The 27,354-nt window shown below is 47.1% G+C and overlaps 1 protein-coding gene across 1 annotated transcript; it reads right to left on the reverse strand.

Moving 5' to 3' along the window:
* Window positions 1–9,010: 9,010 nt before the first annotated feature.
* Window positions 9,011–24,973, reverse strand: LOC309344938 (BPI fold-containing family B member 1-like). Its single transcript, XM_081867868.1, has 16 exons — window positions 24,914–24,973; window positions 24,512–24,638; window positions 23,483–23,639; window positions 23,010–23,117; window positions 21,600–21,755; window positions 20,806–20,896; window positions 20,540–20,591; window positions 19,267–19,358; window positions 17,712–17,888; window positions 16,485–16,529; window positions 15,838–15,966; window positions 15,400–15,467; window positions 14,101–14,146; window positions 12,240–12,303; window positions 11,045–11,121; window positions 9,011–9,606 (listed from the first exon to the last, which is right to left on the reverse strand). Exons 2-16 carry the CDS (start codon window positions 24,621–24,623, stop codon window positions 9,568–9,570), a joined length of 1,413 nt encoding a protein of 470 aa, XP_081723994.1. The 5' UTR covers window positions 24,624–24,638; window positions 24,914–24,973; the 3' UTR covers window positions 9,011–9,567.
* Between the last annotated feature and the right edge of the window lie 2,381 nt (window positions 24,974–27,354).

The raw sequence follows: 27,354 nt of genomic DNA on the forward strand, positions 1-27,354 counted from the left end.
GAGCAACGGGAGCTCACCCCATCACAGGGATTTGAACCGCTGACCTCCTGATCAGCAAGTCCTAGGCTCTGTGTTTTAACCCACAGCGCCACCCGCATTCCAAGCTATAGCTTGTTTAGCTTATATGTATATCCGGCGCTGGTTGAACTGGTTGCAATAGCCCTCCGTTTCCCATGGGCAATTGGGTAGGATTTACTAGCAGGGCTATGCCATACCCAGGAAAACCTCACCAGAGTGCAGATTCAAGCCACCTTGAGACATAATGTTTGCAGACTAACCCTTCAGCGAAATACCTGGAGAGGACTCCTGTTTCGTGCCTTTACCTGCCATGCTGTGTCCCAAGTGACCAATTTGTCTGTCTCCCTCCTTTCCCTGCCCCAGAAGCTGGAGCATGCTCTCAAATGGATATTTACTTGTACCAGGTTTTGATGTGTGATATCCCAGCACAGGAGTGGCAGCTCTGGAGGCGGAATCCATCTCTGCTTCCATTAGCAACAGCGGAGAAGTTCTTTGTCACTTGAATCTCAACGTCTTTGCTGAAGGCATCCGGGGAAAAGGAAAGAAATATTTTATGGTAACTTGGAGACTCAGAGTAATAATAGTTTTACCCTCGCAGAAGCCTGGTGAGCGTAGCCTGGGAGACAAAATGTAGGAATGTAGGAATCATAGAACTGAGAAGGAAACCCAAGGGTCCTGTGATCCAACACTGTAATGCAGGGACAGCATCCCTGATGGATGGCTGTCCATCATCTTGAACTTCAGGGCCAATTAGAGATTTGAACTTGGCTTTCCCAACCCAAGCCCAGCACTCCAAGAGTCTGGGCCAAAAGGCACTCTTTCCTTGAAGCTGGCAATAATGTTCCACTCAATACTTAATAATAATAATAATAATAATAATAATAATAATAATAATAATAATTTATACCCCACCCATCTGGCTGGGTTTCCCCAGCCACTCTGGGTGAATCCCAACAGAATTAAAAGCACAACATCACGTTTGTCTTGGTTTTCCATTGATTTTAGTCTGCAGCTTTGGAGGTTTCCATCCAAATGGCACAGAATCTCACTTGCTTTTTATATATTAGATTTCTCATTTATTGCACTTAGTTCATTAGATCTGGGCAAGATAGGCAACCCAGTAAAGCAGAGGTGTGTGTGTGTGTGTGTGTGTGTGTGTGTGTATTCAAGACAAAAATCTTACAAAAGGTGAGAATGCTTGATTATTATTTTTCTAAATTAGTGATTTTAAAAACTTTTTTGAATGTTCAAATCAAATTCCAATAGAACGTTACTAGAAACCAAAAGACAACCTTGCATTAATCATTTTGCATAAGACACCAGTTGGGACTTATCGCTGGTGAAGTAGCACAATGTAATATCCTTGAGGCTGTTTCCCAAAATGAAGATGCAAACAAAGAACTCACTATTCAAAGTAGATCCCGAATTGCACGCTGAGACGGATGTTGAAGGAATCATTGGATCGCATGGCTATTTCGACAGCTGGGAGATACGGGGTCTCCACCTTCAGCCTGCAAAGAGAACAAACTCAGATAGGGGCCCAGTCTATGCGAGGAGCACCAAGTGGGAAGGCGCCTGAAACTTCGAGTTTTACCTGCCTTCTGCCCCAAGGATAAAAGCGCAATCCACTGGGACATTTTCTTGGAGAAGGCCTTTTAAACTGAATGGGAGCCACATATAATATTGTTGTAGGTTTGGGGCTCTGTCTGGTTGGTGCCCTGAGTTCTTCCACTTCTTGGGGTCCTGGACCCAGTGAGACTTAGAATCTAAGAGAGGACTCTCTTGCTGAACGGGTCAGGCAATTTTCTGTGTAAGACACTGGCCTTACCTGGGCCTCACGAGCATCCCAAAAGAATGAGCCAAGCTGCAAGAGCTGCTGCTAAGTGATGGGGCTCTCCAGGCTAATGGGTGGGCATTCCCCACACTCACCTAGCTGCTAGGTAGGAGAAGGATTTTGGGGTGTGAGCTGAGCAGGAAGCAGGCTGGAAGCTGGAGACACAGAGACCAGTTTGCTATGTGCTGGCTCCAAAGGTATGACTAATGGAAAAGTAAGATTTGTTGGGCTGTCAGTGCTGTGAACCCCTCTCTCCTATGCTCAGGGTGTATATGTGTAAATAAGACCAAATCATCCTAAAGACACCGCAGTCTGCTGACCTTCATCCCAAGGAAACAGGTCCTGGGTAAGAGCCTGCAAGCCCCAGGGCCTCTCACTGCTTGGAGATTGGGATGGCGGGTAGCAAAACAACCACCACCACCACCACCACAACAACAACCATTATTATTATTATTTATACCCCGCCCATCTGGCTGAGTTTACCCAGCCACTCTGGGCGGCTCCCAATTGAGTATTAAAAACAATACAGCATTAAATATTAAAAACTTCCCTAAACAGGGCTGCCTTCAGATGTCTTTTAAAAATAGGATAGCTGCTTATTTCCTTGACATCTGATGGGAGGGTGTTCCACATGGCAGGCGCCACTACCGAGAAGGACCTCTGCCTGGTTCCCTGTAACCTCACTTCTCGCAGGGAGGGAACCGCCAAAAGGCCCTTGGCGCTGGATCTCAGTGTCCAGGCTGAACGATGGGGGCAGAAACGCTCCTTCGGGTACTATATACAGGATTGAGGAATATTGTTGTTCTCTTACAGAGTTCGCATTCCAAAGTGGGAACTCAGCTACACAGGTCAATTATAACATTAAAAATGCATTAAAAAAATGTGATACCGAGGGTGCTTTACAGCAGTACATCAAGAGCTATGTAACATTTTTTTATTAGTGTTTTTTTAGATCCCTGTAAATCCAACCAGGGTTTAGCTGCCCATATCTGGTGCTCCCATGAAAAGCTGTTCCCTCAGCTGTGCCAACCACTCTCCACACCAGTACAGGCCCTACCTGGGTGACAGATTTTCTAAGTATCCGAAGAAGAACCTTCCAGCGCCGTGCCGTGGCTCTGGGTTGCGGGCCGAAATCAAACGGGTTAGTTCTTCTCCCAGGTTGGACTCGACCAGACACTTTGCAAGCTCTGAAAGAAATGCAAGCCCGTTATAATTGTGAGTTTGACTGTGCACATAGCCATGAGCTCTGCTAGAGGATGAGCTCCTGCAGGGAGAAAGCCAGGATGAATGAGAAAGGGAGTTAAGGGAGGAGTTAGCAGCCAGCAGCAGCTCTGCTTATCTGACTGCAGCTTCTGGGAGCTTGTGGCTTGGAAATGGGGAGTTGCAAGGGCATTTAGAGGGGTGGCCCAGGATGCTTTCTCGCAGTGTATGTAGGACCAAAAGACATGGATGGCGAGGGAGCTGCTGCGGTGACTTGCAACACCTGCGCCATGTTTATCTTCCTGCCTGAGAATGTGCAAAATGTCACCTGCAGCAAGTGCAAGCTGGTTGCCTTGCTGGAAGAGAAGGAACAGCAACTTGGGGCACTGGGAGCTACTGGGCGAGAGGAGGAATTTCTCAACAGAGCAGAGTGGACTGTTTTGGAGCCATGACACCGATGGGGTGACCTTAAGAAGGAGGAATATTGTCCACTGCAAGAGCTGAACACCTGGAGGACCATGACACCAAGAAGCAGGACTGTCAGGAACCATGCTGTGTCACTGCAACTGCAAAATTGACACCTGTCAGGATGCTATCAGTGGCTCCCAGCTGGTTGCCCAGGAAAAGACAAGGTAAAGTTTCCTAGCATCCTTTTTTATTTCAATCTTTACAGAGAGAGGCTATAGAACCCAGCCTCTTGGATAATGGTGTTGTCCCGAGTGAACCTCCACCCGTCATCTCCTCCACTTCCTTGTTCATCATTCTCATCACATCCTCTAGGGGTGCTACTACGTGCCCTCTGTCTCTGAGCTCTTTGCTTTCCTACTTTTAAGGCTCACCAGGTTCTGGGAGATGGAGGGTCTGGAATGCTTTCTAATGGCAACGTGTCAGCTGGGTGTTGTTGCTCCGGCTCTCCCATGATTTCCCAGCTTTCCCCCTCATCTGCCTCTGAGCTGTAAGGTAAAGGTAAAGGGACCCCTGACCATTAGGTCCAGTCGTGGCCGACTCTGGGGTTGCGGCGCTCATCTCGCTTTACTGGCCGAGGGAGCCGGCGTACAGCTTCCAGGTCATGTGGCCAGCATGACTAAGCCGCTTCTGGCGAACCAGAGCAGTGCACAGAAACACTGTTTACCTTCCCACCAGAGTGGTACCTATTTATCTACTTGCACTCTGAGGTGCTTTCAAACTGCTAGGTTGGCAGGAGCAGGGACCGAGCAACGGGAGATCACCCCGTTGCGGGGATTCAAACCGCCGACCTTCTGATCGGCAAGCCCTAGGCTCTGTGGTTTAACCCACAGCACCACCCGCGTCCCAGCTCTGAACTGTGACTTCCCTCAAACCACCGTTGTTCTTCCTCCTCCCTGGAAGGGTTAGGATGGGGGGAACAGTCTCCACCATTCCTACCCTTCCCCGTCCCTGACAACACCATGCCTTCACCTCAGATTCCAATTCTGGGCCAGAGGAGCAAGGACAACAGTTGCAGTGCCAAGGTAGCTGTGAAAGGTGTGGTGGATAGAGCAATTCCTGCTCCCCCCCCCCAGAGGAAGAAGAGATGTGTGGTGGTGGTGGTGGTGGTCGAGCCCATGTTTTGCCTGCAGAAGACTCTGGGCTCGTTTCCTAGCCTCTCCTGTTAAAGGAACTCAATGTCCTCTGCCTGGGGAAAGGAGACTCACCCACCAGGCTGGCAGAGCCTACTGTTTCCAAAATTCCCTGCCCATCCACCTTTTGTGCCAGCTGCTCGGCAAGATGGATCTGCCTACATTATCTGATACAGAAAATGGGAATGTTTTCATTTCTCACAATCCTCCCAGAGGCAGCTGTGATTGTGTGGCTTCCCCAAGTCAGGGAGGTATCAGTGTGACGCTTACTTTCTTCCAGGTATTTCTTTTTGATCCTCAGAAAGACCCCCCGGCCTTCATGTCCCAGAGTCAGGCTCAAGAAACCACAGAAGAAGAGAAGTCTCCATGCTCGGACCATCGTCTCCTCTTATTGCAGAAATTTCTAGCATGAAGTTCGCAAGAAGGATGCCAGAAACCTAGAGACGCCTGTTGGAGATGATAGGGAAATATTCAGGAAGGTTCAGTCCAGCGTCAGATATAGGGACTTGCTAATCCAATTTGCAGAGAGAGAGGACTAGTAGGGGAGTATTTTCCAGGAAAAAGTTGGCAACTGTGTGGACGATTATCAGTGTTGGATGGGGGGGGGGGATAAATTTGATTCTGTTTGCATTGAATTCACACGTTCCAAAACAAAACACGAAGTGAAACACTGCTATCCTTTGAAATTCACAATTCTCTGAATTTTGCAATGCAGTTCTCCAGCCAATTAATGTGCACCAAAATGCACTGAGGTAAAGTCTCCATGCAAATGTACATTTTTGGAGATATAACCCATAAACATGCATTTTATCAAGGAAAACTGCTTTGCAAAAATGTGCGCATTAGGCAAAATCACATTTAAAAAAGTGTCTCTGAAAGGACATTTTAATGTTGACTTGAAAAAAATCCCAAAAGGGAACTGACCGTAACACTGAAAAGTGAGAAACTGACATTGCATATTAATCTATCCCCAATCATGGACTACAAGATATACCTTCAACCACAGGTTTTGGGTTGCTTCTTGACCCCTGATCCTGGGTGCTCCAGAAATCCCTCCCCATGTGCAAGTCCCACCCCCACTTCCCCCCTCCCCCCAGGACTTTGCCACCACAGGCAAGAGACCAGAGCCGGCCATGCAGCTAAGTTTGTCATTTGCTGCCTCACCTCTTGGAGTCAGCTGCAATTCTGCAAAGATGAAGCCCTTTTGCTTTTGGGAGTCTCCACCAGACCAGGCTGAGAGAGAGGACTGATCCTGCTCTGCTGCTGCTGCTGCTGCTGCCGGCACCAGAAGTCCCTGGACACAAATGTTCAGGTAACCCCACTCCCCAGGGATGCAGCTGTGTACTTGCAAGCAATCTGCTCTCACACCTGAGCCCCAACTTCAGCTATTGCTGTGTTTTCCTGCTGGAAGGGAACAGGGTGAAAAAGCTTCCAACATATATAAAAACATAGGAAAGCATTACAGTGGTACCTCGGGTTACAGACGCTTCAGGTTACAGACGCTTCAGGTTACAGACTCTGCTAACCCAGAAATAGTGCTTCAGGTTAAGAACTTTGCTTCAGGATGAGAACAGAAATCACGGAGCAGCGGCGTGGTGGCGGTGGGAGGCCCCATTAGCTAAAGTGGTGCTTCAGGTTAAGAACAGTTTCAGGTTAAGAATGGACCTCCGGAACGAATTAAGTACTTAACCTGAGGTAACACTGTAGACGTTAAAAGACTTCCCTATACAGGACTGCCTTCAGAGGTCTTCTAAAAGTTGTGTAGTTCTTTATCTCCTTGACATCTGAAGGGAGGGCGTTCCACAGGGTGGGCGCCACCACCGAGAAGGCCCTCTAATTGGTTCCCTGTATCCTCACTTCTCACAGGGAGGGAACCGCCAGAAGGCCCTCAGAGCTGGACCTCTGTGTCTGGGCTGAACGATGAGGGTGGTGTTATAAGAATTTTAACGTCTTAGATATATAATAAATGTTCATAAATGTACCAAGCAAACACGTACATAAATATATAAACCACATGTCTGAAACCTCACAGAAAAAAAGTCCTGAACAAATTGGCCTCAAATATTTCTCTGCAAGGTCAAAGTGGGAAACCTCCCCATTGTCTTTTCCTTCACAAATCCTGTCTTAAGAGCACACTTAAGATATGAATAGGGTGTGAGCCTGTGGCCTGGCTCAGGAACTAAGTATTTATCATTACAAAAGACTGGCCAGGCTCCCCAGGGTATCCAATCAAGTAAGCATTAACAGGTAATCTGCCAGACAGGAGATAAACAACAACAGGAGATAAACAACACACTCAGATTTCTGCTGTAGACCACCTTTACTGTGATGTAGGTATGATGTGTCTGGCAGGTGGTCTTGCGCTATGCCCCTGCTGTGATGTATGTATGATGTATCTGGGGGTGGTCTTGGACTCCAAGGCGGGCAATTTAAAATGTCTATATAAGGGCAGGCACACCTTGGTTCTGGGTCCTCCTCCTTTTCCTGCGTGTGAGGGGAGCACCCTGTGGCAACAGATCAATAAAGATCAGGCTTACGAGCTGCTTTGCTTCTCAATATTCTCTGGTTGGCCTCTGTTCTTTTTCTCCGACCGATGGAGAACCTGCAAAGGACTCTATAAGGGCTCTTGTGTCCCTCATAAGGGAATAAGGGCAGATTTCTGTTTATTACAGTGGAGACACCCCTTCAGGTCTACTGGGCCGAGACCCCTTAGGGCTTTAAAGGTCAGCACCAACACTTTGAATTGTGCTCAGAAACAATGTTCCTAAATTTAACAGAAAGGGGGCACTCTTTGATTTCTTTTGGGAAGGACTATTTATATACAGATAACAGCAAGGTCAATCGTGTTTGTGTTAGGAACTGGAAGCATTTAAGTGGCAGCTACATTGTGATTCTATTCTGAGATTTTATTTATTTTTATTTTTACAAATGGAGCTGGAAAGTGTCTTTGATAAGAAGCTGATTAAGACCGATTGCTGAAATCAAGGACAGATCAGGGAGACAAAGGAAGAAGTGTTTTTGGCCTCCGTTGCCCAATCTCCCTGCTTTATTATCAAAGAACATCACTCTGTGTTTCTTAGATTTGTCTGTGCTGTTTTATGTTGAATTATGTGGGGGACGGGAAACACATAAACAGCGCATATATACACACAAAGTTGCATGTTGTATGCGTGACATTCCACAATGCACTTACAAATTTCCATGGAGAAGGTGGAAGGGCTTGTGTTGCTTTTGTGACTGCTAAAGTGTGGTCATGTATGCATATTGCAAGGAACACTCACAAAGGAGGCTGCTAAAATGTTTCAGACCAGTTCCTTTCTGAAATCAATCAGCCCTAGTGAATGTGAGCATCAAGGTAAAGGGACCCCTGACCATTAGGTCCAGTCGTGACCGACTCTGGGGTTGCGGCGCTCATCTCGTTTTATTGGCCGAGGGAGCCGGCATACAGCTTCCGGGTCATGTGGCCAGCAGGACTAAGCCGCTTCTGGCGAACCAGAGCAGTGCATGGAAACGCTGTTTACCTTCCCGCCGGAGTGGTACCTATTTATCTACTTGCACTTTGACGTGCTTTCAAACTGCTAGGTGGGCAGGAGCAGGGACCGAGCAACGGGAGCTCACCCCATCGTGGGGATTCGAACCGCCGACCTTCTGATCAGGAAGTCCTAGGCTCTGTGGTTTAACCCACAGTGCCACCCATGTCCCAATTGTTCATAGTGTAATAGAATAAGGTCCGTGTGTGTGTGTGTGTGTGTGTGGTGGGATACAATCACATCCATTTGTGACAAAGAAGCAAGTCTGCCAGCCCTGATTTTCAAAACCCAACAAATGATTATGATTTCCATTTATATCCCCCCTTCCAAAGGAGCCTATTTGAAGTTTTGCATTTTAAACTCACTTAAGTCACAGGATAGTCCCAATACCCTGAAGAAAATGTGGTTTTCTCCTGCTGCCCTGGTGCAAAACACACTTTTTGGGAAAGAAGCACTTGTGGAAGGCTGATCTCAGCCAACACCATCCAAGACCTCGGTCAGAGAGGTCTCCCCAAGCCCTTTCGCCTGAGAGCCGTTTAGCTGGAAGTGCTGGAGACCCAACCTCTTGGGACCTTCTACATTCAAAGCACCTGTCCTTCCAGCCAGCTAAGCCCACTCACAGTTGAAGCAAAGGCACTGTATCCAAACCCTTCTTCTGCATCGCCCCACATGTTTTGTAGGTTCCAGACATGGAAATCAGGTTCTGGGGCTAAGCCATTATCAAGAGAAGACCCTGCTGCTTCAAAATCTGAGCTCAGGGGTCTTGCCTTTGGCGCAAGAGGGGAGAAGATTTTTGCCCTAGATGTTTGAAAAGAGCAGACTCTGAGACCTTCTTGGTGTTGTGAAGAGAAATGTTTTATTATCAAGGCAAGATAAGCAAGCAGAACATCTTAGCAATTCACAGAGGGAACCCTGCAAAAAGACTCTGGGCCAAACACTCCACTGCTTTCAAACAACAGACATTCAAGGCAAGGTTTTCCAAGAGCGGGATTTGACGCCAGCCTTACGGGATTTCCCGTGATCTCAAGACTCAGGTGCCATCACTTTTAGCTTTGACATTTGTGCCGTTCCCAAATGGCAGGAGGCAAATCTAGCTCCGGAAATCACGTTGTAAAGGTTCCATTGCTGCTTTTGAGCCCCTGAAGCAGAGAGCCAAGGGATGTCACAGGCTCCAGAGGTCCAAAGCTCTGCCTGTCAGAGGTGCTTCAGTTGTGACCTGTGCATTGCAGGGGGTGGACTGGATGACCCTCGGGGTCTCTTCCCATTCTACAATCCTACGAAAGCAGAGGCGTAAAGGGGGAAGGGAAGGGAAGCAGCAGCAGCAGCATTATCCATCTTGTTCCAGGATCTTTCCTTCTGATTCAGGTCAGGATCTTGATCCCCACATTCAGGAAGCCAAGGGGGGAGCAAAGAGCAGAAGAGCGTTCTGTGAAAAGGAAGACAGTTGCCTTAATGCTGGCCATAATTTCAAGTAACCAAACCCCTGTGTTGCAAACAATAGTCAGTAATATCCAAGGCAACACGACGACCAAATACAATGATACGATATCAATAGACACTCTTTATATAATATGAAATATATGAAATCACATAAACAGAAAACTTGTGAATCTCTAAAAGTCACCAAATATACACTCTTAATGGATTCTCTTGAAAACATAAAACCAAATAATCATAACTCTTATAAGACTATGCAAGTCTCTGAAAGAAGCAATGTATCAGTGGGTATATCCGGAATCACTGTTCACAACGTCTGTTTGCGAACTACTTTGGTGGCGTTGGACACCATAAACAAAGCTTTACAGCCTGTTTTCACCAGATAAGAATATGATACATTGCATTAAGAGTGCATATTTTGTGTAGTGATGTATGGAAGTGAGAGCTGGACCATAAAGAAGGCTTATCGACAAAGGATGGATGCTTTTGAATTCTGGTGCTGGAGGAGACTCTTGAGAGTCCCATGGACTGCAAGAAGATCAAACCTCTCCATTCTGAAGGAAATCAGCCCTGAGTGCTCACTGGAAGGACAGATCCTGAAGCTGAGGCTCCAAGACTTTGGCCACCTCAGGAGAAGAGAAGACTCCCTGGAAAAGACCCTGATGCTGGGGAAGATGAAGGGCACAAGGAGAAGGGGACGACAGAGGACGAGATGGTTGGATAGTGTTCTCGAAGCTACCAGCATGAGTTTGACCAAACTGCAGGAGGCAGTGGAAGACAGGAGTGCCTGGCGTGCTCTGGTCCAGGGGGTCACGAAGAGGCAGACACGACTAAACAATTTTGTGACTTTCAGAGATTCACAAGTTTTCTGTTTATGTGATTTCATATATTTCATATAAAGAGCGTATATTGATAGTGTATCATTGAATTTGGTCATCGTTTTGCCTTGGATATTACTGGCCATAATTTCAAGCCTGTTTTCTTCTTGGCTATGGTGTGTGGGCTCCCAGCCGTTTTGCTCCACAAGGCTCTGGAGATTTAAATGCATAGCTGTCAACTTGTGAGGAATCCTATTTGGAATAAGGAAATATCCCTTAAAAAAAGGGAAATGTTGACAGCTATGTTTAAATGACTAGCAGACTTTGAGAAGCTGGCATCACTCGATTCATCATTTTTATTTTTTGGAATTAGTAGAACCATTGGATTTTGAATATAGTGTGTGTCAATGGATAATCGCTGCCGTTTCAAATTTTCTTCTGTTATTATCTTCCTTAGCGGGTTGTGCAAACCGCTGTTCTGAATAATGCTTTTTACAGGGCGGGTGTGTGTGTGTGTGTGTGTGTGTGTGTGTGTGTGTCACAGGGGAGGCATTTATGGAACCGAGGGGGTGGAAAAGCTTGGGGACCACTGGACTAGACCATCCTTACCTGGCCAGGGGCAGCGTTGAGATGGTCAATGCCAAGCTGTTGCACCAGAGGCAACGGGAAGCCTTCAGCCAGCAAATCTGAAAGAGAAAGATCTCGTGAGTGCTGGGCACACGAAAGAGAACAGATGCAATTGCCCTTTTCACACATTGCATTGGACACAGGGTGAGCTGTCTGTCTGTCTGTTTTGGTATTATCAAGCAATGTGCAAATTTCATGAAATAAATAAACCTTTGCTAACAGGGCCACTCGTGGCACCTGTGACACAGATCAGCCAAATAATGTGACTGAAGAGCCAGGGGCACTGTGATAATTATTATTTTTAATCAGAATGATTTAACAGGCAACCTGATCAAAAAGTCAACGCCCCAAGGAAAGAGAGAGGAGGAGGAAGATTGGGGGAAGGGGCAAATCAATCTATTACTCCTCTGTGCCATTTTTATATTAATTAGTTATATATATATATTTATATTCATGTGTGTTCCTTCATAAGACTATTCCATCTGTACATTAATCTGCAAAAAAAAATTTTTTAAGTCTGCAAAAATATTTTCTGGCAATGTATTTATTTCTGGATGCATTTCAAGCACATTTTGAGCCAGGAATTGCAGCGCAACATTCAGTTAGTGCCGAATCTGGAGACTAACTAAGGGCTTCTCCTCACTTCTGCTAGTCCCTTGCCTAGGAAGCAGGGGGCCAAGCACTTTGCTGAGCGGTGTTGCCTTCGCCCATCCACTTTCCTGGCAAAACCCACTCTTTAGCACTGAATCGGAACAAACATCAATGCACAGAAAAACTGACTGATGTTTGCTCTAATTTGGCAGTAAAGAGCGGGTTTTCCTGGGAGAAAGTGGTGGGACGTTCCTTAAGTTCCAACCTGCACTTGAGTCCAGAAGTGCTGGATCAGGCAAGTTCATACAATGCAATTCCGAAAGCCCTTCTAGAAAACAGCTGCATTTCCCTGCCCTGTTCTGGAGACTTGTCACCTGACAGCATTGGACTGATGGCACAGCTGTCTTTGTGCATATGAATCAAAGTGACTTCATGTTTTCCATGGCTGTGGACATCATGCAGCAGTCCAGTGAACGACCCCCCCGGGTGGCCGGGCCCCAGCAGCAAGACAGGGAAGATGATCGCTGGACCCTGTGCAGTATATATTGACTCCCAGCCCTCCCAACCTGCCACCGCTCGCCCTTACGGTTCTGATGGGGTAAAAGGAAGGCAGACACCAGGTGTGAAATTGCACTTGTCAAGTGCTGCACCTGAAACACAAATGAAGGAAAGAAAGTGTTATGTACTGAGTTGAATAGGATCCAAACTGCAGCAGTCTGATTGGTCCTAGAACAATAGGATCCAAAACGCAGCAGTCTGATTGGTCCTAGAACAATAGGATCCAGAATGCAGCAGTCTGATTGGTCCACAGGAGCCACCCAATCCAACTCCAGGTGGAAGTAAATCTGCAACCTGATTGGCCTACAGGAGAATCCCAGAATTAGCCAATCACGTGGGGCCCATTGTGTAAATAATGTATATAAAGCAGACATTTCGGGGGAACTTCCATTCCTCCTCACTACTATGAGCTGAATAAAGAGCATGAAATCCACACTCGACCGAGTATATTTCAGAAAGCAAAACAGGGGAGTTCAGATGATGACAACAACAGGGGATAAAAGGTCCCTCAGTTAATTGGAAAGCAAGTTTTCATCTCCATCACAACTTTGCTGCTGCGTTGCTGAATCACGCTTGTGTTTCTAGTGGCGCTCAATTTAAATGTCAAAAAGCATTTCCAAACATTTGCATGGATGGATAGAACAGTTTTAATGTATGTTTATTATTATTCACTGCTGGGAAGCAGTTCTTAAGTTGTGCAAAACAAACAAACCATGTTATTTTAAACGCAGCCCCTCCAACCTGCAAAGGGCGCACACAAACACCCTCAGCAAAGGGGTCTCCTGTGAGGTAGAATTTCTGCAAAAAAGAATGATCAGTGAGGCCAGTTTCATGCACACAAGGGAGCGACCGGACCACAGCAAGAACCAGTTTAGGAGGTGCCCAAAGTTGAGAGTGAAAAACTGCTCCAGTTAAGGAGCAAGGAGGGCTCTGCATGTACAGTAAAAATAAAAAGGACTGTGGTTGGATGAGAGATGGTTGGGGAAAAGATGGAACAACCTAGATGACTCTCCCCCACATATAATGTGTCACAATGGAAAGCTCTTGCAGACTGTTTGTACTCTGTCCTGGGACTCAGCTATACAGCTGCAAATAAAATGTTTAAAGTGTGTTGTAATGTGCATTATGGGGCGCGGGTGGCGCTGTGGGTTAAACCACAGAGCCTAGGGCTTGCCGATCAGAAGGTTGGCGGTTTGAATCCCTGCGACGGGGTGAGCTCCCGTTGCTCGGTCCCTGCTCCTGCCAACCTAGCAGTTCGAAAGCACACCAGTGCAAGCAGATAAATAGGTACTGCTCCGGTGGGAAGGTAAACGGCGTTTCCGTGCGCTGCTCTGGTTCACCAGAAGCGACTTAATCATGCTGGCCACATGACCCGGAAGCTGTACACCGGCTCCCTTGGCCATTAAAGCGAGATGAGCACTGCAACCCCAGAGTCGGCCACGACTGGACCTAATGGTCAGGGGTCCCTTTACCTTTTTAATGTGCATTATACAAATGTGACACTAGATGGCGATGGTGAGTCATGGCAAATTCAATGTATTTTTCAAAATGTTTTTTTAAAAAACATTTTCACAGCGTTTTTTATATGTGTCTATTCCACCCTGTAATGCGTTACTGAATAGAGTCTGGCTAACCAGGAATCTGGTTTGAGCCTCTGCCCTTGAACCCCCAAAGGGAATTTTCTTTTCCCTTGCACAGAACGGGACGGCTCTCCTGTAAAGCTGAGCAAAAGTGAACCCCCAACACACACACCCCCGGCCTATTTGCAGGAGGCACAATTGGAATGGGAAGTTGGAGGTTTATTAAGCTTGCGGCTGAGGTAAGATTTGAATGGGGGACTTTGCTGGGTTACAGCCTTAGCCTCTGCATTCTTGGGATATGCTACTCACATCAAAGTTTCCAACGGAAGAGTTGATCAAGGAGAGATTGTCAATCCTGAAAAGAAACAATAAAACAGGAATTATTATTTTTTTATAAAAAATAATAATCAAAAAAATGTGTTTTGGCTAAAAGTTTCTCTTTGCTAAGGAATGGCTTTGTTGCATCTGAGCAACAACCTGAAATGTTGTCTTTAAACCAACTATACAATTCTATGATCTGATGAAATTCCAGTTAGGATATTGATGTTCTGTTCCACCTCAAAACAGATGTGTGGATTGTTGTATGTCATATGCCTGTTTACACTCCAGCACAGCTTGCTGGGAACTTCCGTCTTGTGTATAGCTTTTGCTTATCCCTTTTGCTTGGACACGAAGGGGAGAAGACAGGTTTTCCCTTTTGTCCTGATGCTAAATGCCTGTAAATACGCTTTACACAGCCTCTCTCTGCCCTTCTGTTGCAAAGAGTTATTTTCTCTGCTGGCTTGTGTGCTCAGCCTCTGAAGGTTTCTGAGGCTCGAGTCGCAGTTTACATGTTGATCCAAGGACCGGATATCGCCCGGCTGCCGGCTGGTGGGCTGGAGCCATCTGGGGGCCTGCCAATTGCCCCCGTTCCCTTGGACGCATCCCAACAATTCCTTCTGGCTGCAGAGGGAGCTGGCCTCTAGTGAGCGGCTCCTGCAGGAGTCAGAGTGGATTTCCGCCCCCCAAGTCCCATTCCCCTTCTAGCCTCTCATGTTGCTTTTGGAGCAGTGGTTCCCAATTAGGGGTCCGCGGCCCCATCCCTTGCCTCCCCCCAACTATTCCCCCCCCCATTTTGGCATGGTAATATCACAAATTGTATGGTCTGTTTTAGCGCTGTGCGGTTTTTCAATACTTTGGCCAAAATCACTTTTGAAATCACATAATGCAATATAGTCACACCTTGTGTTGTGTTTGCTTCCAGTTGAGCATTTTCAGGTTACTTCTGGGTTTCGCTATTCGCGCATGCACAGACGCTCAAAATGACGTCACACACATGCGCAGAAGCGGTGAATCGCGACCCACGCACGCGCAGACGCGGGTTGCGTTCTGCTCATGTTGTGAACGGGGCTCCAGAACGGATCCAGTTCGCAACCAGAAGTACCACTGTAATGATTTTGACCCGGCAATACACAGCAATATATCGCTCTTTGCGTGAGGGAGAGCAGGGCGGCTGATTTCAAGGCACCCCCAATATCGCACGGTAATACGACTGATCTGAGCTGCCTCCCCCGGCGCAGACTCTTTTTACGTTCCTGTGATGCCAAATAAATTGGGGGTTTTCTTTACCCTTCAAGGTGAAGAGTGAGTCTCAGGCTCCCTCCGGCCACAGAAACGGCCCCAAGCGAAGTCACCGTCTGTGATTGAAAAGAAGATTTGCTGTTAACTTGAAACGCTGCTGCATTCTGAACTGAACTTTGGGGAAAAGGGGAATTGCTAGGATGCTCTGCTTTGGCGCTTCGTGGGAGCATCTCTGTGACCTCTGGGAGAAACAGGATGCTGAGCTACACAGTCCCTTTGGTCTGATCCAGGTGGGCTTTTCACAAAGCCACTTCCGCCCTATGGAGGAGGTAGGGTTGCAGGCATTTCCCCCCCCTCCCTATTATGTTTTTACTGTGATTTTATTGGTGTTAGCTGCCCTGAGCCCGGCTCTGGCCAGGGAGGGCAGGCTATAAATAAAATTTATCATCATCATCATCATTATATTTTGGTGTCCCAGCTACTTACAGCACGAACAGTGAAGAGATGCCGGCTGCTGAACACCTTGACGTCGATATTCTGCTTCACCTCGATCCTTCCTACGGTCAGGGCGAGGACAGGAGCCCCGTACGAGACCTGCAAGGCACGTATTGCGCCCTGCAAGGATCCAAAACATGAAGAGGAGACCCCTGAGCACAATTAGGCTTCGAAGAGACTCTCACTTAGCACTTTGCTCCATAGATATTACGACTATGCATCAAGCCTTGCAGAGTATTTTATTGATTGATTGATTGATTGATTGATTGATTTCATAACATTTTTATACCACTTGGTTGCAAAGAATATCCTCAAAGCACTTTTCAGAAAACAACAAAGCAGTAAAAGGACCTGTGAAATGATTAAAAGCAGCTATTTATAACATGAAAATAATAATTAAGATTGCAAATAATTAAGATGCAAATAAACTACATACAGATGAAAATCCTTGCCGCTTTCCATCTGGATAGGCATTGCAAAAAAACAAACAAACAAACAAACAAAAACACTTGATTGGTGTCAGTTGGCGGGGAGTTCCAAAGGTCCTGCCGCAGTAGAAGTAATAATATGCATATACATGCATACATACATATTTGGCAGAGGGAGGCTAGAAATGATGGATCTTTAAAAATACTGACCTTAAAACCAGACAGAGCTGCCATCTGTTGACTGAATGCAGTAATCTTTGAAGAAACAGAAAGAATAAGAGTTTATATTCTCAGTTTTTCTCCCTCAGAGCAAAGGTTAACCCAGACTCCTTCGCGCTCTCTCTACTGTTTCACTTGTGGTGGGGAAAACATTGGGGGGGGGCATACTGTCCCCCTTATCTTTCCACAGAGGGCTGTGTGAGAAACAGCTTCGTTGCTGCAAAGGGCTGAAAGCAGCAAAAGAGGAACTCTGAACGTCATCATTAATTAGAACAAGGGGACTCGTTTTTATTTTGGGGGGATGGGAAGAGCTTCCTGCAGCCAATCAGAAGCCGTAATTTGGTTTTCAAACTTTTTTTAAATTGTTTTTTTTTTTTTTTTACCAACCACCAAAACACAAGCAGTGTAGCCCCCCAGGCGACTGATACACTGGGTATACATATTCAATAATATTCAATAATAACATATTCAAATCAACCATATGTACACTTCTATATATCTTAACACTTCTCCCTCCACAAGGTTTATTTAACTTTTAACATTCTAATTGCCCCAAATTGTTCAAACCTACCCAAATTATTCAATATCTTCTCAAACCAATCCTCCTCTTTCTCACTGACCTTAAGCCCTTTCATTCTATGTATCTTCACAGTTAGGGTATTCTAAAATTATAATATTATTCAGTTTTTTCCTCCATTGGTTCACCCCTAGCTCTTCTGCATTTTTCCAATTTGTTATGTACTGAGTTGAATAGGATCCAAAAGGCAGCAGTCTTATTGGTCCTAGCACAATAAGATTCAGAATGCAGCAGTCTGATTGGTCCTAGAACAATAGGATCCAGAATGCAGCAGTCTGATTGGTCCACAGGAGCCACCCAATCCAGCTCCAAGTGGAAGTGAATCCGCAACCTGATTGGCCTACAGGTGAATCCCGGAATTAGCCAATCACGTGGGGCCCATTGTGTAAATAATGTATATAAAGCAGATATTTTGGGGAAACCTTCTTTCCTCCTCACCACTATGAGCTGAACAAAGAGCATGAAATCCACTCTCGACTCCGAGTATATTTCACAATACTCGCTATAACCTGTCTGGCTGAAAAAGCCAAGCAAACATTTTGGAAGTCGAACGGACTTCCGGAACGGATTCCACTGACTTCCAAGGTACGACTGTAATGTATTTAAAATGTTGAAATGGTAAAACGAACTCAGCACAATACCTCCTGTGGACTGTGGATGTTTATAGCCCTTGGAGTCAAGAAAGCTCTGAGCATTGCGCTCAGCAGGTGGTCGCTGAGGAGCATGTTCATGGGAGCGTCGCCCAGGGGCGCATGGGGCAGGGGGGTGGTGCCAGAGGGGACGATGTAGTTCTGCCCTCCAGGCAGGCGGACGGTGCCCTAGAAAGGAAAGACAAGCCAGAAGAGCAAACAGGATCTATCTGAGCCCAGCCTAATTTGGGTCTAACCCTGACACATGAATTGCAAGTTCATTCTCCAAATTTGGGCATTCTATACATGGTTATAAGTTGCCAGCAGGTGTAGAGGGAACCCCAACTTTTGCAGCAATGCAAGCTTTCCAGGAATGCTTCTGAATAGCAGGTGTTGGAAACCTCAGGACAGGGAGAGCGCTACTCTTACGCACAGATCCTGCTTGCCGATTTCCCTGTAAGGCATCTGGTTGGCCCCTGTGAGAACAGGATCCTGGGCCTGATCCAGCAGCCGGTCCTTCTTAGGTTCTTAATGCAACAGCCAGACTCTCCCCACTTGTGATTCCCACAATGGGCATTGAGAGGCACACTGTCTCTAGAGGTTTATTTTATGCATTCATTTCATTAAAAAATAAAAAAATTAATTTTTTTCATTAAAAAATTACGCACTGTTTGACTGCAGAAAAAGTGAAACAATAAGAAAATGAACAATGATAATTTAAGGTCTTTGGACAGTTAAATCAACAGTAGACTTAAGCTTGCCTTTCTGGGCAGGTTTGTCTAAGCAAGAATGTTTTTAGGTAAAGGTAAAGGGACCCCTGACCATTAGGTCCAGTCGTGGCCGATTCTGGGGTTGCGGCGCTCATCTCGCTTTACTGGCCGAGGGAGCTGGCGTACAGCTTCTGGGTCATGTGGCCAGCAGGACTAAGCCGCTTCTGGCGAACCAGAACAGCACACGGAAACGCTGTTTACCTTCCCGCCAGAGCTGTACCTATTTATCTACTTGCACTTTGACGTGCTTTCGAACTGCTAGGTTGGCAGGAGTAGGGACCGAGCAACGGGAGCTCACCCTGTTGGAGGGATTCGCACCACCGACCTTCTGATCGGCAAGCCCTAGGCTCTGTGGTTTAACCCACAGTGCCACCTGCGTCCCCAAGAATGTTTTTAGCAGACACCCAAAAAAGTACATTGAAAGTGCCTGTCTGGTGTCAATAGGCAAGGAGTTCCAAAGTGTAGGTGCGGCTACGCTAAAAGATCAAATTCTTACCCATGTGGAAAGGGTCTTATGCAGCACCGCTAATAGCGCCAGTTCTGCCAATCAAAGTGGTTGAGTGACAGCTACAACTTGTTAGACTGAGGCCACATGTGTTATCCTGCGTTGAACATGGGCCAAGGAGACCAGGGTTCAAACCCCCATGTTGCATGACATTTTTTTAATGAGTCAAAAGATATAGATTAGCAAAGCAACGTGGAGGAAAACATAAAGGTCCCGAGGGCCACATCCTTAACCCCTCCTGGCGAGACGCTCCTGGCCTCCCCGCCCCCGGCAGTAACCAGCCCTGATTTACTTCATAGCCAATTTGCATGACTCCATCGCGGAGAGAGGTGGACGAGGGTCGCAGCTGGATCATGTCTCCGTGCACATAGGATGACGAGGAGCCTGGGGGAGAAGGGCAGAGGGAGAAATCGTCAACCCAGGGGAGAGGCTGGCTGGGATACAATGCAGGCAAGGCTGGTGGAAGTGAACCAATTTTGCAGTGTGTGGGTGGAGTCCAGAGTTTCTTCGTTGCTGCCTGCTCTGTTGTTCAATAATAATAATAATAATAATTTATTATTTATACCCCACCCATCTGGCTGAGTTTCCCCAGCCACTCTGGGCGGCTCCCAATCGAGTGTTCAAAACAATACAGCATTAAATACAGTGGTACCTCAGTTTACAGATGCTTCAGGTTACAGACTCCGCTAACCCAGAAATAGTACCTCTGGTTAAGAACTTTGCTTCAGGATGAGAACAGAAATTGTGCTCCAGCGGCGCAGCAGCAGCGGGAGGCCCCATTAGCTAAAGTGGTGTTTCAGGTTAAGAACAGTTTCAGGTTAAGAACGGACCTCCGGAACAAATTAAGTACTTAACCTGAGGTACCACTGTATTAAAAGCTTCCCTAAACAGATGTCTTTTAAAGATAAGATAGCTGCTTATTTCCTTGACATCTGGTGGGAGGGCGTTCCACACGGTGGGTGCCACTACCAAGAAGGCCCTCTGCCTGGTTCCCTGTAGCTTTACTTCTCGCAACGAGGGACCCGCCAGAAGGCCCTCGGTGCTGGATCTCAGCATCCGAGCAGAATGATGATGGTGGAGACGCTCCTTCAGGTATACTGGACTGAAGCCAAGTTACAGGGAAGCAGGCAGAGGGCCTTCTCGGTGGTGGCACCCACCCTGTGGAACGCCATCCGACCAGATTTCAAAGAGAAGAACAACTACCCGACTTTTAGAAGACATCTGAAGGCAGCTCTGTTTAGGGAAGCTTTTAATGTTTAATAGGTTACTGTATTTTAATATTTTGTTGGAAGCTGCCCAGAGTGGCTGGGGAAACCCAATAAGATGGGCATAGCTGTCAACCTTTCCCTTGCGAGCAATCCTATTTGGAATAAGGGAATTTCCCTTTAAAAAAGGGGAAAGTTGACAGGTATGCAGATGGGTGGGGTATAAATAATAAATTATTATTATTATTATTATTATTATTATTATTATTATTAGTCTGTGGCCTCTATCTTTCCCAACACTTTCCCACAGAAGTGCTTGGGGAGAAGGAAAAAGGAGACAGGGGAGCAGAAGACTCTCACCTTGGAGCAAATTCAGCACATCTTCTAGCAGCATGTTGACAAGTGGGCAGAGCTGCCAAAAAAAGAAAAAGGGGCGGGGGGAGGAGAAAACCACTCAGGTGATTGACAAGGGAGAACCGCCATTCTCAGGGACTCACAATGGAGTGTGTCTGCATGTGGGATGCTCTCATGCGCAGTTCAGGAGCATCTCAGCAAGCCAGACCCCAGGAGGACCACTGGCCTTTGTGCCCCGCAAGCGGACCAGAAGGAAGCCGCTCACGACTCACCTCTTTCTGCAGCAGATGGGGAACTGTCTTCTCCAGAATGTCGGTCACTGCTCGCAGGAGGTTATTGACGGTCTGGAGAAGAGGTCCTTTTCTGGAACGAAGGGAGAACGTGTCAGGGCAGGGACATGTGCACTGCTCTGACCCCTCTGTCACAGCAGTGGGTCAGTCCCCACATCCCTCTGCAAACATGTGCAGCAGGGAGACTGTGTGGTCGGGATTCTGCACTGCCCAAGGAGCCTGTGTGTGAGTTCAGCAGGGACCCCCCCCCCATGGTCATATTTGCCCTGTAATAGGTGTGGGGCAGCGGGGACAGAACAGCGCCGGCTCTACTGTTAGGCAGAGAGGAGTGACTATCTAAGGCAGGAGTCAGCAAACTTTTCCAGCAGGGGGCCGGTCCACTGTCCCGCAGACCTTGTGGGGGCCGGACTATATTTTTGGGGAAAAAATATGAATGAATTCCTATGTCCCCCAAATAACCCAGAGATGCATTTTAAATAAAAGGGCACATTCTACTCATGTAAAAACACACTGATTCCTGGACCATATGCGGGCCAGATTTAGAAGGCGATTGGGCCAGATCCGCCCCCCGAGCCTTAATTTGCCTACCCATGATCTAAGGCAACTGATGCAGAAAGGAACAGAGGAGTCCTTGATTCCTGCGTTGCAGGGGGCTGAACGAGAGGGCCCTTCCAGCTTGACATTTTTGTGATCTTGAAGGCCACAGCCTTTCCTCCCAGTCTCCTTCTTTATCCAAAAGGATTGGCATCTATCCAGTTCTATGACTCCATACTCACTTGTTGAGGAGGGTAATTCTAAGGTGGCCAGGGTTATTGTGGCAATTTCCAACGACCAGTTTCACATGGCCGCTCACTGGGTCTGTCAGGATTCGAACTGCAACCTGGATGTCCAGGTACAGCTTCACGTGAAGGAGCCTGCCTAGATTGAGTGGCCTAAAAACGGGGAAGGAAAGGGGCGTTAAGACATACTTTAGGTAAGACATCACCTCCGATGGCCATCTGTCAGGAATGCTCTTGTTGCAATTCCTGCTTTGTGGGGGTTGGTCTAGATGACCCTTGGGGTCCCTCCCAACTCTACTAAGATTCTCTAAAATGTAGACAATTGACAAAGCACACCGTTTCCCTTGCAGCACAACTGGGAGACCTTCTCCTGGTACAACTGTGTCCTCCAGAGCAAACTTGGCTTGCTTCTTTTGGCTTGTGACCCAAAGGGTAGCTCCGTGGTGGAACACCTGCTCCGCATACAGAAGGCTCAATCCAGATAGGCCTGGGAGACAGCCGCTGTCTGCAACCTGGAGAACCATTGCTGCTGCCAGTCAGTGTAGACAATACTAAGATAGATGGGTCAATGGTACACGGCAGTTCCTTAGGTTCCTCTTCATCCTTGGTGATGGGGGCTTTGCAAGGCCTTAGGGATGGAATTGGTGATGTATGGAAGTGAGAAGTGAGAGCTGGACCATAAAGAAGGCTGATTGCCGAAGAATGGATGCTTTTGAATTATGGTGCTGGAGGAGACTCTGGAGAGTCCCATGGACTGCAAGAAGATCCAACCTCTCCATTCTGAAGGAAGTCAGCCCTGAGTGCTCCCTGGAAGGACAGATCCTGAAGCTGAGGCTCCAAGACTTTGGCCGCCTCATGAGAAGAGAAGACTCCCTGGAAAAGACCCTGATGTTGTGAAAGATGGAGGGCACAAGGAGAAGGGGACGATAGAGGACAAGATGGTGGGACAGTGTTCTCGAAGCTACCAGCATGAGTTTGACCAAACTGCGGGAGGCCTGGCGTGCTCTGGTCCAGGGGGTCATGAAGAGTTGGACATGACTAAACAACTAAACAACAACAACATCCCAGACTCCTTCACTCTGCCTCTACTGTTTTTCACTTGTGGTGGGGAAAACATTGGGTGGGGGGCACACTGTCCCCCTTATCTTTCCACATAGGGGTGTGAGAGAGACAGCAGAAGACAGTGGAAGATAGGAGGGTCTGGCATGCTCTGGTCCATGGGTTCACGAAGAGGCGGACACGACTAAACGACTAAACAACAACAACAACAAGGGACGGAATCCACAAACTTTTCTGTGTTGGAATGCAGTGATCTTACAGCGTTCTTTGAAACCCAGGCTCCCCTATCAGTCCGCCTGTGTCCTGTTCCACCCAGCCACCCTTAAAGAACCATGGGGAAGCACTCACAGATTTATTTCAATCTCCACATCTGCTGGGACGGTCACAATAATGTGCTTTGCTACCTCATCCAAACGGATGTCGAGTCGGAGAAGCTCTATGTTTCTGATCTTCACCCTGCTCAGAATGGGAAGGGCACAACATTTAGAACGCATTTTACGGAGCACAGAAATAAAGCATAATAAACAGCGTAATAACAGACGGCATAATAATAAAATCTTAACACCATTCCCCCATGTCCCCAGCCATAGATTATTTAATGGTTGAAGCCCTGGGTAAAGAATTATGCTCTTGCCTGGTGCCTCAAGGATGGTGCCAGGCAAGTTTCTCTGGGCAGAGCATCCCACAGATGGGGAGCCACCACAGTAAAGGCCTGTTCTCCTGTTGCCAAACTCTGGACCTTGCAGAGAAGGCGCGACATTTTAAGTTGTCTTTTTTTGGTAGCACACTCCAGATTCCGGCTGTCACACCCCACAACTCACCCCAAGATGTTGCCCAGAAGCCCGTCCACCAGGCCTCCGAGGACGGGGAGGTTTCCAAGGCCCAGCAATCCGCCGGAACCACCTTGCAAGATGCTCTGGAGGGGCAAATTCTGGAGACGGCCGACCAGAGCCTGGCTGTCCAACCGTTGGGAAATCACTGCAAGCCAATGTGAAAAGGGCAAGTTAGAGATTGATGGGTCAGAGGGACTATTCTGCTTGTGGGCTTGAGAACCCAGAGCGGCAGTTCCCAAACTTTTTAGGGAAGGGAACGCCGCCCTCTTGTGTAGACCAAGCAGTTTAAAAAGGAGAGGGAAGGGACATTTTAACCATCGTTGCTCAAATGAAAATTATGTCTACAGCCAAGAGTCAGGTATACAACGCAAAAGAAGGAAGTCCTTTTCCTAATAACGGTAAAAAGGTAAAGGGACCCCTGACCATTAGGTCCATTCGTGGCCGACTCTGGGGTTGCGACACTCATCTCGCTTTATTGGCCGGGGGAGCTGGCATACAGTTTCCGGGTCATGTGGCCAGCATGAATAAGCCACTTCTGGCGAACCAGAGCAGTGCATGGAAACGCCGTTTACTTTCCCGTTGGAGCGGTACCTATTGATCTACTTGCACTTTGACGTGCTTTCGAACTGCTAGGTTGGCAGGAGCAGGGACCGAGCAACGGAAGCTCACCCCGTCACATGGATTCGAACCGCCAACCTTCTGATCAGCAAGTCCTAGGCTCTGTGGTTTAACCCACAGCGCCACCCTCGTCCCTCCTTTTCCTAATAAATGCAGCCAATTCCTGAATATGCATGGAGGCAGTGGCTTAGGCACTTCTTAGTTCCTGCTTGGAAGCTGAGGGTTAAGGGGCACAGACTTGTATTGGCTGAGGCTTGTACATGAGGAGAGAAAACAGGTGTTGGATTGCAATGTGCAGAGCATCCATGTGCCGTCTGGATCAATGAAGCAAAGGGAAGCAGTGCCAGGCAAGGTCAGGGAAGAGCCCCCTAGAGTTCCTTGCACAAACCCTTGACTTACAGCGCTGAAGCATTTCTGGTCCAAGATTGACAATGGCCTGAGGGCTGGCATATCCTTGGGTGTTCTGGGCCAGGAGGCCGCAGAAAATGGCGAGGGCCAAAACCGGAAACATCTTCTGTCCTTGGACCTGTTGAAAAGGATGGCGTCGGTGTGATAAGAAACAGAAGAGAGAGGGAAGAGGAGGAGGAGAGGCAGGCTTGCTTTCTGCTGTTCCAGAGCGGGTCAGACTAGATGACCCCCTGGTGACCCGTATCTTTGTATTATCTGGAATTTCCCCCCCCCCTTCCAATGCCATACCAAAGTAACACAATTAAGCAAGTGGAATTCTTCCACTTAGCACGGCTGAGGAATATTTTCCCGAGTGACAATCTGCCACTTTTTGTGCACGCGGACGTTTCCTACCTAGATTGCGTAGAAAGTCTCGTCTCCCTCACTTTCTCCTCCGTCTGTCTCACGAAAACCGGGTGGCATTTATATACCCCACCAAGGAGGAAAAGCGAGGGCCCGTGCAATGGATTCCGCTGTTACCAATCACCAAATATTTGTCTATAGGTTGAATCCTCCCAAATAAACAAATATTGATCATCCCGGCGAGCAGGTATCAAGTTCAAAAGCAAGTCCCGAAACAGGACTGTGCTTGGGGATTTCTGGCAAGACGAAGCTTCTGGTTATGCCTTAGCTGAAATCTCATAGAATCATAGATCGTAGAGTTGGAAAAGACCCTCCAGCCCCATTTGCTGCAATGGAGGAATCTCAGCTAAAGTATCCAGAACAGATGGCCATCAAATCTCTGCTTAAAAACATCATGAATAAGAAACTGGGTACCCAGTGGCCCAAATTTGTGTACCTTTGGGAATTGGGAGTCCCAGCTGGCCTAGTTTGCCCAGAAGGGATCAAATGAGTTGTGAGTCTGGATGGCTTCTTCATTTCTTCTGCCCCCGATTTGTGCCTCCTTCGCTTTCTGGTACTCACAGGCTGTGTTGGGTCTGTCGATATTCTGCCAACGGTTTCCTAATGAAGAAAAGGGGTATTGGGGTGTTAATATATCCTCAACTTCAAATGGAACTGGATTCAGCAAGCTGACCTCTGGGTCCATTATGCTTCATGCATTCACCCATTGTTAAGCGGCCATTCAAATCTCTTTCTACATTTGCCAAAGATGTATGTACTTGGAATTTAGAAAAATGTGTCTGTCCATTTGTTGTTGTTTAGTTGTTTAGTCATGTCTGACTCTTCGTGACCCCCTGGACCAGAGCACGCCAGGCACTCCTGTCTTCCACTGCCTCCCGCAGTTTGGTCAAACTCATGCTGGTCACTTCGAGAACACTGCCCCACCATCTCGTCCTCTGTCGTCCCCTTCTCCTTGTGCCCTCCATCTTTCCCAACATCAGGGTCTTTTTCCAGGGAGTCTTCTCTTCTCATGAGGTGGCCAAAGTCTTGGAGCCTCAGCTTCAGGATCTGTCCTTCCAGTGAGCACTCAGGGCTGATTTCCTTCAGAATGGAGAGGTTTGATCTTCTTGCAGTCCATGGGACTCTCAAGAGTCTCCTCCAGCACCAGAATTCAAAAGCATCAAGTCTTTGGCGATCAGCCTTCTTTATGGTCCAGCTCTCACTTCCGTACATCACTACTGGGAAAACCTTCTTATTCAAACACCCCTGGACGCTTAGGGAGAAGGGTCTGAGTTTTTTAAAAAATGTGGATGGACTTTTGTTTAGATCAGTGGTTCCCAAACTTTTTCTCTTGGACTTCCCTCCTGCGCTTTGTGGGTCCTGTTGTTAATCACTTCTTCCTGCATCTTTTATGACAACCCAAATCTTTTACCTCTCCATTGTGTGCAAAATTCACCATTAAACTACAAGTGATATTCCAATCCTACTAATGATTTTAACTGTTTACAATGCTATTTAAGACAAGTTATAAATTTTCCCCATTCCTTATTAAAATTTTGTTCTTCCTGATTCCTGGTCTTACCGTTTCATTGTACACAGGTTGTATATTGACAATAAAGGTATTATTATTATTATTATTATTATTATTATTATTATTATTATTATTTCTGATTCTTCCAGTCATTTTATAGCCGTTTCGGCATAATCCATCAACTTGATCTGCCATTCTTCTTTGGTAGGGACTTTATCTTCTTTCTATCTCTGGGCCAACAAATTTAGGGGGCGATCTCATTAAAAAGTACATTTCTGAGCACAATTCAAAGTGTTGGTCCTGACCTTTAAAGCCCTAAATGGCCTCGGTCCAGTATATCTGAAGGAGCATCTCCACGCCCATCTTTCTCCCCGGACAGTGAGGTCCAGAACTGAGGGCCTTCAGGCGGTTCCCTCGCTGCGAGAAGCCAAGTTACAGGGAACCAGGCAGTCAGCCTTCTTGGTGGTGGTGCCCGTCCTGTGGAACACCCTCCCACCAGATGTCAAAGAGAAAAAACAACTACCAGACTTTTAGAAGACATCTGAAGGCAGCCCTATTTAGGGAAGCTTTTAATGTTTAACAGACCACTGTATTTTAATACTTTGTTGAAAGCTGCCCAGAGTGGCTGGGGAAACCCAGCCAGATGGGCGGGGTATAAATAATAAATTATTATTATTATTATTATTACTACCACTACTACCACCACAAGGTCCTTCCATGGCCAGAAGCTTAGATGGTTGATGTATTGGTGAAACATGAATGGGACTGTTATGTATCCAGTGGTTTGTGTTTGCCTGAGCTTGAGTCTGGGCTAAGGATTCTGAGCTCCTGTGTTCTGATTTGAGACATGATGTGCAGTCACAGAACATTTCAGGATTTGGGCCTCTGCCATTGGCCCTTAATCTCTGAGTCATGATTCGCA

This window comes from Podarcis erhardii (genome assembly GCF_964252035.2).
Source record: "Podarcis erhardii genome assembly, chromosome: 6".
NCBI lineage: Eukaryota > Metazoa > Chordata > Lepidosauria > Squamata > Lacertidae > Podarcis > Podarcis erhardii.

Excerpts from the sequence above, each read along its gene's own strand:
- LOC309344938 (XM_081867868.1), bottom strand. The coding sequence starts at position 24,623 with ATGTTTCCGGTTTTGGCCCTCGCCATTTTCTGCGGCCTCCTGGCCCAG. Across the intron at positions 21,756-23,009 it reads GTGGAGATTGAAATAAATCT|GCCACTCAATCTAGGCAGGC; the intron begins GTGAGTGCTTCC and ends CCCCGTTTTTAG. Across the intron at positions 11,122-12,239 it reads CCTTTTACCCCATCAGAACC|ATTTGCTGGCTGAAGGCTTC; the intron begins GTAAGGGCGAGC and ends TTTCTCTTTCAG.